Source organism: Penaeus vannamei, chromosome 14 (genome assembly GCF_042767895.1).
Source record: "Penaeus vannamei isolate JL-2024 chromosome 14, ASM4276789v1, whole genome shotgun sequence".
NCBI lineage: Eukaryota > Metazoa > Arthropoda > Malacostraca > Decapoda > Penaeidae > Penaeus > Penaeus vannamei.
In genome coordinates, this window is record NC_091562.1 from 35977069 (window position 1) to 35989158 (window position 12090).

General features: G+C 35.9%; 2 protein-coding genes across 5 annotated transcripts in view; one reads left to right on the top strand and one right to left on the bottom strand.

The window, feature by feature from the left end:
• The window catches only part of Trp1 (translocation protein 1), a 19742-nt gene extending 13575 nt beyond the window's left edge, over nucleotides 1-6167 (top strand). For all 4 annotated transcript variants that reach the window (XM_027367082.2, XM_070130062.1, XM_027367083.2 and 1 more), the window contains 7 exons: nucleotides 215-338; nucleotides 772-868; nucleotides 1169-1487; nucleotides 2715-2848; nucleotides 3418-3604; nucleotides 4157-4326; nucleotides 4721-6167. In XM_027367082.2, coding sequence (XP_027222883.2) covers nucleotides 215-338; nucleotides 772-868; nucleotides 1169-1487; nucleotides 2715-2848; nucleotides 3418-3604; nucleotides 4157-4326; nucleotides 4721-4925 — 1236 coding nt within the window. In that variant the 3' untranslated portion in view covers nucleotides 4926-6167. The remainder of the gene's footprint in view (nucleotides 1-214; nucleotides 339-771; nucleotides 869-1168; nucleotides 1488-2714; nucleotides 2849-3417; nucleotides 3605-4156; nucleotides 4327-4720) is intronic.
• On the bottom strand, nucleotides 6163-10976 carry LOC113815002 (tetratricopeptide repeat protein 36 homolog). The gene is made up of 5 exons (XM_027367087.2): nucleotides 10820-10976; nucleotides 9110-9222; nucleotides 8072-8260; nucleotides 7477-7649; nucleotides 6163-7129 (listed from the first exon to the last, which is right to left on the bottom strand). Exons 2-5 carry the CDS (start codon nucleotides 9210-9212, stop codon nucleotides 7037-7039), a joined length of 558 nt encoding a protein of 185 aa, XP_027222888.1. The 5' UTR covers nucleotides 9213-9222; nucleotides 10820-10976; the 3' UTR covers nucleotides 6163-7036.
• Between the last annotated feature and the right edge of the window lie 1114 nt (nucleotides 10977-12090).

Consider the following 12090-nt stretch of genomic DNA (forward strand, 5'->3'; position numbering starts at 1 on the left):
AAAGACACTCTTGAATATCAATACATTAACACATGAAGATTCAGCCACCTTCTAGCAGAACAGCTTGCCAAATGATAATGTTCATAAGTGTGAGAGGTTGGTAGGAACTACTAAAAGGGAGGACAGGAAGTATATGCATTATTTAAAGGATTTTTTTTGCTAGTTCGATCTTTACCACAAAAGACATCTTTCATTTTTGCCTGTATCATTTCAGGATATTCCTCTTCCTGTAGAGGAAAAGCCAGAAAAACAGGAATATGCTATTGCAACTTACCTGAAGAAACATTGTCCTGTCAAGAGGACAAAGTTCCTGAATCATCAAGTGAACTACTTCTATGGTAAGTTAATCTCTCATCAGGGTGAAGGAAGTGGTTGTATCATGTGGGGACTATTGTAATGTAAATAAAACAATGATGGATGTGATGTTTGTATCCCATATGGGTTTCTCCTCATTTTTATGCAATAGGTTGTGACAATCTTATGGGAGGTGTTAGGGTGAGGAAGTGGTGGTGAGGTTGTTTTTAGGTGGTTTAATTTTTTGAAAAATCAGTTTTTCATTACTTGATAATTAATGTGAATTATAAGATTGTAAACAGCATCTTAAAGAAATAACATGGCTGTACCATATATTGGTTCTTGAGAATATCTTCTATAAACATCTTTCAATAACATGTAGTCTGATTTTTTGTGCTGCCTATTCTGGACTCCAGTCAGAGAAATCTTTTACTCAAGTTATTAGAAGTTTGGGATATAATTGACCTTTTTTTCCAGCAAATAAGGCCGTTGATATCCTCCTTGATTCACCATGGGCCTCTGGCAAGGATATCCTCTTTACAGATCGGGAGTCTGTCGTGGAATACTGCAACAAGTAAGGTGCCCCTTATTTTGTAAAGCTTTACTCCATTGATTAAAGCATGTCTAATTCAGATAGGTAAGGAGAGGTTGCAAGAGACAATATAGATATTTTGCAAGTTACAAAGATATTTGGATCAGGAGTTTGTTGATTACCAAGCCAATTTATGATCATAAGGTATTGTTAAAATTGCACCATTTTTAATCTTTGGAACAATTTGCTAACTCTATTTCATTTTCCACACTTTTTAAATTTATTTTATACTTTTGTTTGTATTATCATGATTTAACAACAATTGTAATGTATCCATTTCAGGCTCTTAAAACACAAGTTCTTCCACCGGGCTCGGAAAATTCCGATCACCGACAAGGACCTGAAACCAAAAGACTTGAAGAGGAAAAAGGAAAAGGAGAAGGAGGAGAAGGAGAAAAAGAAGAAGGAAGGTGTGAAGAAGAAAGAAGAGGAGAAAGTAAAGGAGGAGAAAGTAAAGGAAGAGGAGTCACAGGAAGAGGCCAGAAAGGAAGTGGAAGAGATTGCAAGCAAAACGGAAGACAATGAAGAAAAGGATGATGAGAAGGAGAGGGAAAAGAAAAAGAAGAAGAAAAAGATCAAACTTGACATGCATCTCGACCAAGTAAGTGTTGGATTTTGGAAAGGCGTCAAGTTTTAGCACTGGAAAATTCATTAACATATCTGTTATTACAGTTTCTCATGTAAAAGAATTTCATGAGAAGCTTTAGTTAAAAATCTGGGCAATTAAGCTTACTTGTGTGGCGACTCTGACTAGTGTGTGGCTTGCAGGCCAGGGGCACACAAACACTCGTGTACATTGTCAAGAGTCCTTGCCTCCTCTTTCCAATGTTATAATCTCTTTTTCTGTATAAGCATTTTATGCTTCTTATCCATTTTCCAATGTCTATATTTGTCATTTGATATGCTGTACTCAGATGGTAATAGATGGCACACACTCCATAGCACCTCTCTGGTTAGTCCATAACTTGGTGCAATAATGTTAACAAAAAATAACAACTTTTTTTTTTTTTTTTTTTTTAACTTTTTTTGTAATTTTAAATTTTCTGTAATACAACCTGGTCACGATTGGCAGGAGTAGGATCATGAGCATGAAAACAGTCTTCCCTGGAGCTGGTGCTTCCTGCCATGGGTCACAGATGGTACATTCCACATTTGTTTACTAATAAGAATAATGCAATAGCCTCTTTCTGAATACCTACTAAGTCAATAACTGTCCAAGAGTTTTGTGCATTTGTGGGGAGTCATTCCTATCACAGCAGTTTTCAGCCAAAATTCTCATGATGGCATATTCCTGTCACCCGGGCCCTCAGCCAAATTTTTCCATAAGGTGTTGGTCAAATTACCCAGATCCAGGGGGATAAGTAGCAAAATTTCTTTGTCTACTTTTTGCTTCTACTAGACTTTGATCTCAATGAATGTGTCATCAAGTAACAGACAATGTGTAGTGGTTTGCATAAGGGGACTAGAAAAAATGTAGTACCCCTTTTACAATAGCTATAATTGATGTGGCATATGTAAGAGACAGAAAAAAAATGTTCAGCTAAAATTTATAATAATAGTTAAACTAGTATAGAGGAAAACGGCAAATTCTTTATTGGTATGTGAAGGAACATATATAGTAGATTAGACTTCCAATATGCATGTTATATACTCATTAGTACCATACGCATTACTATTGATATTGAGATTGAGATCTTGTTTACATTTTAATCATACAAGGATGAGAAGAGGCAGAATTCATAATTTATTAATTTGTGCTGCTGTATCAGACATGATCTAAATATGTTATCTTGTTAGAAAGTATAATAAAATTTATGTCTCTTTTCAGGAATTTATAGATGGTACAGACGCTTATGTTTGGATGTACGACCCAGTTCCATTTTGGTATTATATTGCTGGTGGGCTTATCCTTATTGGTGCGATTGCTGTGTGCCTCTTCCCCTTGTGGCCTCCAGGTGTTCGGTAAGATAAGTTGTCCTTTTTTTTATTTAGATCATTATCTTCATCTTTTCTTCATTCTCTCACTTTCTCTTTTTGAATATTGGCCATCATTAACGAAGGTCTTTATATATATTGCTTTGTAAGTAAATCTCTTAAACGTTTCCAATGCATATGCTTTTATTAAAAAGTTTCCAAGGTTTCCATCTTGTTAATAGTGTCTCTGACTTTCATCTATATATATAATCTTGTTTAACTAAAAGTATTTATTATTTCTTCTTATTGTACCTTTTTCTCTTTTTTGTGGGGTGTTTATTTGAAATTTTCTTACTATTTATAATTAGTGTTGTAAATCACTCCCCTGCTATACAAACTAGACTTGCTCTATTTACCATCATGGCTGTTCCAGATGAGTCATTTGTTTTGATATATTTATTTATTTTGTTTGTAATGTTTATAGTAACAGAATTTAAAATATTACATTGCTAAAACTTTAATTCTTATCTGTATGTAAATCCATAGTTTGAGGACAGTAGCTATGAAAATTATTTTTAAGAGGTGCTTGACTTCATCCTTTATTCTTTGCCCCACAGAAAATGTGTATACTACCTGAGCGTGGCAGCGGCTGGATTCTTGGGTGTGATCTTGGCTTTGGCTGTCGTCCGGTTCATAGTCTTTGTGATTATCTGGGTCCTAAGCATGGGCTACCACCACCTCTGGCTCCTTCCCAACCTTACCGAGGATGTTGGGTTCTTTGCCTCATTCTGGCCTCTGTACCATGTAAGTTATATTTTTTTCTTTAGGAGCTTGATGTTTAGGGTTGAGTGTAGTAGTGCCTAGGTTTTTGTTTAGAGTGTACTGTTGCAAATGGTAGAGTTTTAGAATTCTGTTTTAATGTGAATCAAAAATGGATGTGATCTACACCTCTGCTTTTCTATTTATTTTTCTGTTTGTTTATTCAATTTTGTATTTGTGGCTATTCTGTTTGTTTACTTTCTCGTTTGTCATATTGTATAACATCAGTGAAATAATGTTTTTTCCGTGACTTGAATCAAATCTCTTTCCCGTATTTCATTTTTAGGAATTCTTACTTTTCAACTAAAACAAGTATTTTTTAGCTCCCCAATACTTAAAAGAATTTATTCTAACTCTCTTAATGGTTTTGATCCATTATTTAATACATCTATATTAGATCATCAAAATCCATTTCACTTGCTATTCTGTTGAAAGTCCCATTTCCTTTCTTTTCAACACAATGTTCATAGCACTAACCAAATACACAGTACACTTCACACCGCACTGTGCACTATTTTGTTTCCCTTGCATTTACAGTACGAGTACCGTGGGGAAGGTTATGAAAAGAAGAAGAAAAAGAAGAAAATGAACAAAGAAGAGGATGATCAGGAACAAGATGATTCTGGTAAAAAATCTGATGGTGATAATGGATTGGATAGTCCAGACACGGCTGCCGAGACAGATAAACCAGAGACAGACGTGGACAGGTGAGATCCCTCATGAGAGAGTGTAATATGTTCTGTTTTGGTTTGCAGAAGTTTGTGTTTATTTTCCCATTTTAGTATTTACCTGAAATGTAAAATCTGTAATTAGTGGTTTAATTGAAACTCTTCATTTGAGTTGAGAAAATAATTATATTTGATTTGGTATGAACTCTTGTATGGTTCTTAATGGACATACAGAAATTTCATTCAATTTTCATAGAACATAAAACCACAATGCTTTGACTGCAACTCATATAGACCACCAATATGTTGGGCATTTTTGTTTATTGTGTTTTTCAGAATGCGTGGACTTAAATCTGTATTTTCAGGTGCATAGTATCTAAGAATTCCAGAAGCTTTATGATGCCATTTTTAAGATAATTATTCCTCTTTCCAGGGTTCATAGTGAGGACCAGACTGCAGGAAGTGAAACAGATTCAGAAAATTCAAATTCGCAAGCATTTGAAATAATTGAAAAAGAAGATGTAGATGGTGCGCATGAAACTGGTGATGAAAAGGCGGAATCTAAAAAGGATATTAATTCAGAGGAAGGAGAAGAGGATGAAAAAGATGTTTTAGCAGAAGACAGCAGTTGTTCATAAAGTTACTCTACTTACATTATATTCCTGAAATAATCAGTGGGGAAAGCGATAAAGTAAAGGTTGGTTAGTGGCATGTGTTATACATGAGATATTATACAAGGTATTCAGTGTGTCCTGAGGTTGATGATTAAAATTTGACATAATAAACTGAATGTTTGTTGATGTTCAGTATGGTTAGTTATAAAAATCTAGCAAGATTTATAAATTTATTTAATTTTCAAAATAATATATGAAGGATTTATCATGGGGAGGCATTGTTTACCAATAATATATATCTATTTGAGTGAATCTCTTTGTTACCTTAGAGGTGCATAAGGGCAGAAGTATTTCAACTTATTTTTAAATACATTTGTAGTTCATCTGAAGATTAGCTCTCTGATGGATAGAGCTTCTTAGCATCTCAAAATTTAGTCCTGTGCAAATGTACTTCTGTGGTGATGAAAAGATTGTTGGTAAGAGATTTTGTCAGAGACTTAAAATACTATTTTATATACCAGTTTGATAATTTAGCATTATTCTTATATGTTATTTTCTAAGCTTTCTTTCTGGTACATATACAGTGCATAGAACTTCATCAGGCTTCCAGTCCTTTCCAAAATCCTGTGGTTCATTTTGGGCAGATTTTCATGTAACCAAGAACTTTTGTTAACTTATTGAATGTTACGTGACTCTTTGTTGTTAATGGACGTTCATATTTGAAAGGTAATAAAGATGCAGTTTGCACAAAAATTATTCAAATGATATCTTTATTTTTCTTCTTCTCATTTCGTTTCCCTTATATTAATCGGAAGTATTTATCCTCTTGTGGGTTTTGTATACAGAATCTCACTTTGGCACCTTTTCTATAATTTGCCTGTTGCGTTTGTGAACACCAGTTACTCTTTGTAAAGAACTTTGTAATATTGTCTTCATTTGTATCAGAGTATGCCTTGAGAAGCAGTAGAGATATAAAGAAAAGTAAACAAAGTTTTGTAGTGAAAAAGTCTAAATAAAGCCCTGGTTTAGATATAGAAAAAAAGAGATATCAATTTTTTTTTTAGATTATTGGTAAGTTACTTTGTAGTTCAGTATCCTCAAGGTAATTTGCATATCATGGTTTGCATCAAAGTTCTGCTGTGATACAGGGCATTCAGATGATGTTGGAGTTGGAAGTGCTGAGATCTTAACCTCACTCACTTTATCATTCTGTACCAAGAAGTAGGATGGGTATTATTTTGTAATTATTAAAATATGAGAATTGCAGTTGTCTCTTTTTATTATCTATATTATACACCAGATTGTATGGATTATAGAGATGGTAGCAGCAGTAGTCCATAACATTTTCTTTTTTCTCTCCTCTCCTCTCCTCTTTAATAAAGTGGCCATCCACCAAAATTATGAGGAAAAAAATACAATCATATAGTCAACATTATTTACGTTATACAGAAATATGGACTATATGTGCTTTTGAACTAACAGATAATTATTTTGGAAAATAATTTTATACATAAAATATATTTATAGCAGTGATTTATACAAAGCTAAGCAGTATTTTACACATACTACTACTACCTGTTTATAATTAATAACATTATTTCAGAAGATCAGGTATCTTTAATTTTATTAACTAGGATTTATTCTCTGGAGAGATATTTGTATGTGATCTTGCAAATATATGTTGGAAGAAATACAATTTTAAATGTTGAATGATTCCATGACAAATTGTAAACATAATGCATCCTGAATCAACTGAGAATCAATTGGATTACACAGTGTACTGGCTCCATTTTCTTGAAATTTATCCCATAAGTAGAAAAAAGTTCTTATATTTGCCTACAAAATATCCTAGCCTTTTTTTTTAATTAAAATATTAAATGTAAACATAATGAAAGGACAAACAATGTTAGAGTAAATACGCAATAGGTGTTTTGGTAAGCCCAAACAGAACTTGAATGCTAAGAAACTACAAATGTAATATAAGACTTATTTCAGATTTCTTACCCTTGTTGAAATTAACAACTAAAGCCACAGCAAATAGTTATTGTGGATAACTTACTGGCATTATGATGAAGTTGCTAATTTTCTTCCCTTTCTTGAAGTGATGAAACTTAATTAAACCTGATTAACAGATATCAGACACCTGCACACTCGCCACGCTGGAGTTTGCTAAATACATCGTGCAACATTTTATTGCACAGAGCCGCATATGGATTCATTTGCACGAGCTGTAAAGAATAAATATACCAATTTATAATTCCTCAATAGAAAATAATTGCACATAAATAACTAGAAAGGATAATTACATTTATGAGAGCCATTCAACACTGCAGAAACGTTCATGCCATAGAGGTTTCTTCAGTAGTTATACACTTGCTCACCAACTTGCCACAAGCACTTTATGACTTGGGACTTTAAATTTTCTGTAAGTGTGAATAAACTCCTGCAAATGAATAGCAAGGCACTGTCACTGGCACAATTAAAATAGTTGAAGTTGAATCAACGGTAAGGACCAATATAGCTGGAAAAGAAACTGCATGCAGTAAATGTACCTATTGACACTAGAATTACTTACCTGTGCTTTGGCAAATTCCGAGCCGAGATTGCTAGCTGCCTGGAAATCTTCTCTTGCCAGATCATCATTCCCCTGCAGGCGATGAATCATGGCCCTTTGTGTAAATGCTTGGCAGGCAGCTCGTCCTTTACCTTTGGAGAGATCTATTGCTGTGTTGAGATCTGCCATTGCCTCTGTTGATTTAGAACAGTAAATGTTAAATGCTGTACATGGGCATCTTTTGCAAGTATCAAAGTAAGATAAAAACAAATTATGCCACTATGATTGAAACTAGCTGTCCTTGGTGGAACATAGGAACTAAACAGTAAACTTATAACTGTTACAATAACATGACAATTGGAAACAAACTATTATCAATAACGTAATACAAGAGGATGGTAAACGAAAGTATATTTATTGATAAATTTCATTAAAAAACATCCCAAAGTAACACTCTTGGGTAAGTGTATTCACCTACAGGTTTCAGGGAGAGGGACGGAACAAAGAGACAGTCAGAAGCAGACAGAGTGCCAGAGACAGATAGACATTAAGAAAACACAGCCAGAAAGGAAGAGAGAGAAGGGGCTACATATCTAACTGCACTAATTTTTCTGACCTTCAACTTTGCCCTGCAGCCTCAAAGCTTGGGCTCGGTTGTTGTACCCAGACGGCCTGGAGGGGGTTATCTTGATGGCTCTGTTGAAATGGACAAGAGCGCCTTCTACGTCTCCGGCTTCTGCTGCCTTCACTCCCAAAATTTCCTGCTCTTTGGCTTCTGCGCAGTCTGGCGATTCATCATCAGTATCTGGAAATGGGAAAATGATTTTTCACTAGAACACCCTAGTTAATTACTCTTAAGTGTTTAGGAGTGGGTTGATAGTTTTCAGTATGAAGGTCATCATATTTGCCGGATATAACCCCTACACAAAGTGACAAAAATGACGAAATTTTCGAAGAGACACAAACTTTACCAGACGTATTTGCACACTAAACCAAGCCGTAAAATCTCATGGGAAATGGATCCCAGTTAAAGGAACATTACTGCAGCGTCTTAAATTCCAAATACATCAACGGATTTTTTCCTAATATATGAGCAAGCAACCCCATTTTTTATAACTATATAAGTAAGACAAATTTCTGTAGCAATAATGAATGCTTCATTGTCTTTGGCACGCGCCCAGTTCACACGCAACCCCCCTACCCCACGTAACTCCTAACCCATAACCCAAAACATCACCGTGCCAACACATCATATCAAACATTGGCACTGCCTCAAGTTTAACGTATACTCTATAACATTTTCCCTTCCCACGTGCGAGGCCATTCGGAACCATTCAGTGCATGAATGTAACAGTATATTCGGGTTATTTTAACCTTTAAATGTTTGATGGTTAAATACATGATGTAATATCCCAATTATTACGTGAATTGGACGAGCAAAGAGGGAGACGAAGCAGAAATAAGAGAGGAAGGAGGAGTCAAACAAAATAATACGGAGAGAAAAAAGCAAGAACGAAAAATACCGAGAATATAAAAACGACGTAAGGCAAACGGAATTAACACGATGATAGAACGTAAAACATAAGAGAAAGACGTGCATGGCAAGGTGACGACAGTAAATCCCAATATACAATACAAAAACATAGAGATGTACCTTTTAATTCCTTTGGGATATCCTCTTCATACACACACTCGCCAACAGGTAATAGAGGGTTGAAGATCGAATTCAGAATAGCACGGTCTCCAGCTGACGCCATTGTCTATACTCTGTAGAGAATCATTAAAAAACAACAATTAAACATTAGTCAATTCTCCGGCTGATCACATCGCCTGGATATTGAAAGGTTATACAGTACGATGGATAAAGAGACAGATGAATGATATGAAAACAGAAATGGAGGGAAAAGGAGGATGAGGAGGAAAAGAAGGAGAATGATAATAATAATAATATTAATAATAATAATAATAATAATAATAATAATAATAATAATAATAATAATAATAACAAAAATGATAATGATAATGATAATAATGATAATGATAATACTAATACTAATAGCAATAACAATTATAATGAAAATAATAATAATAATAATAATATGATAGAAGAAGAGATATATATATATATATATATATATATATATATATATATATAGATAGATAGATAGATAGAGAGAGAGAGAGAGAGAGAGAGAGAGAGAGAGAGAGAGAGAGAGAGAGAGAGAGAGAGAGAGAGAGAGAGAGAGAGAGGAGAGAGAGAGAGAGAGAGAGAGAGAGAGAGAGAGAGAGAGAGAGAGAGAGAGAGAGAGAGAGAGAGAGAGAGAGAGAGAGAGAGAGAGAGAGAGAGAGAGAGAGAGAGAGAGAGAGAGAGAGAGAGAGAGAGAGAGAGAGAGAGAGAGAGAGAGAGAGAGAGAGAGAGAGAGAGAGAGAGAGAGAGAGAGAGAGAGAGAGAGAGAGAGAAAGAGAGAGAGAGAGAGAGAGAGAGAGAGAGAGAGAGAGAGAGAGAGAGAGAGAGAGAGAGAGAGAGAGAGAGAGAGAGAGAGAGAGAGAGAGAGAGAGAGAGAGAGAGAGAGAGAGAGAGAGAGAGAGTGAGAGTAAGAGAGAAAGAGAGAAAGAGAAAGAGAAAGAAAGAGAGAAAGAAAGATTACGCAAGAGTATCTCGGACAGAAACCGCAAGGACATTCATCCATTCAAGGAGAGAGCATCCTTCAGGACTTGGCGACCGGTAAGTGCGATTCCATTATGTTATAAAAATCATGCAAAGGGAGGGAAGGAGAAGGAAAGAAATGCATGGGAGAGAAAAACAGAAAGGATAGAGAAACAAATAAAAAAATAGAGAGGGAAAGCGAATGCGAGAGAGAGAAAGAGAGACAGACAGACAGAAGGATTTAGATCCATGTGTAAATAGACAAACAATGTCATACAGAAAGAGACAGATAAAACAACTCCTACGTAGACAGACAAGCAAAATTACAGACAAGCAGACAGAAAGACTGACAAAGACAGAGACAGACAGACAGAGAAAGAGACGAAATATTACGGGCAACAGAGAGAAGAGACGCAGGCAAACGTAAGGTGGTTGAATGGTGAACAGACAGGTTTGGCACCAGCTTCCTCAAGGCCATATACTCTACTTTGGCTGTTGTCATGGCGTATCTTCCTGCTTTAATGAAACCTGTGAATAATCGTATTGACGAAATCAATACATGCGCAATTTATAGATAAATAAAAACGAGGAGAAACAATACAATTGATACCTTATAGATTAAATACATACAAATCATCAACCACATATCTAAAAATAAAAAAACAAGCACAAATTCAGACATATTATATAAAAAACAACCAAACAATCCTTACATACCAAATCAAAATAGGTGAATAGCCCCGAAAAATCAAATTCAGGTTAACTTCGCAGTCTTATTCACTCCTCCCCACTGTGTCTCAGTCGCTACTACCGTGTTGTTTGAGAGCCACAACACCGCTGCTGACTGGCTTACCTGCCCTGCCTCGGGGTGTCAAGGGGGAGGGAGAAAGGGAGGGAGGGGTGGGCGACTGAGAGGGAGGGAAGGTTGGAAGAAGGGAGCGAGGAGGAGGGGAGTAATGAAGCTGTGTGGGAAAGAGGGAGGGGAGGGAGGGAAGAATAGCCGGAAGACAGGAAGATGGAGTTATTGAGGAAAAGAGAACGTTGGAGTGAGAGAGAAGGAGGGTGCCAGAGGGGAACAGAAAAATGAGGAGAGCACATAGGGAGGGAAGGTGGATGACTAGGCGAATAAAGCTGTATGGCAGAATCATATAAGTAATTTTGATACAGGTACCGTTTGTTGACCCACTTCCTTGGCTTGAGATCTGATAAGAGCGGATATTTAAGAATATAGAAAGTAAACTATACGAAAAAATAGAACACGTAATTTTCTCACATATGAGATATTCTGCAGCAAAACTAACCTTAACAGAAATAAATCAACAAAGAATAGACAGTCTTTACATATCCTAACTGCACCAAAAACTGACATTCAAAATACATCGCAACTGTGTATATGCATTTGCATTGACGTAGCATGACTGAGTTGCCAGCATGAGATGAACCATTCCTCCTGCCATCAACAATCAAGCGCCTTTCCGACACCAGACATACATGGTTCTGATGATTGTGCAAATGAAAGAGAGAGAGAGAGAGACAGAGACAGACAGACAGACAGACAGACAGTCAGACAGACCGACAGACAGACAGACAGAGACGGATACACATACAGACAATGACAGAGACAGTGTAACATTGTAACATTTAATACCTAAAGCATTATTCATGTATTAGTTTATCATACCTTTAAGTTAGGCATTCGAATTATAAGGCAACTGTTCACCAGTCAAGTTGTATCAGTTTTTACATCCGCCACCACATCCAAGTGGATTGCCTTCTGGATGCAACCAAGGTCTATGAAAGAATTTGTATAGACCTTGCACTATACAAACAGGATAGGCCTCCTCACGGAAGTATCTAAGGACCATGTTATTAACTGTCTAAATCATTAGGCTATTTATATCGACTCTGGTTTATTAAAACTTCATTCACATATAGCTAATAATAACCGTATTCTCCATCCAACTCTAGAGACTTTATGACAATCTCCA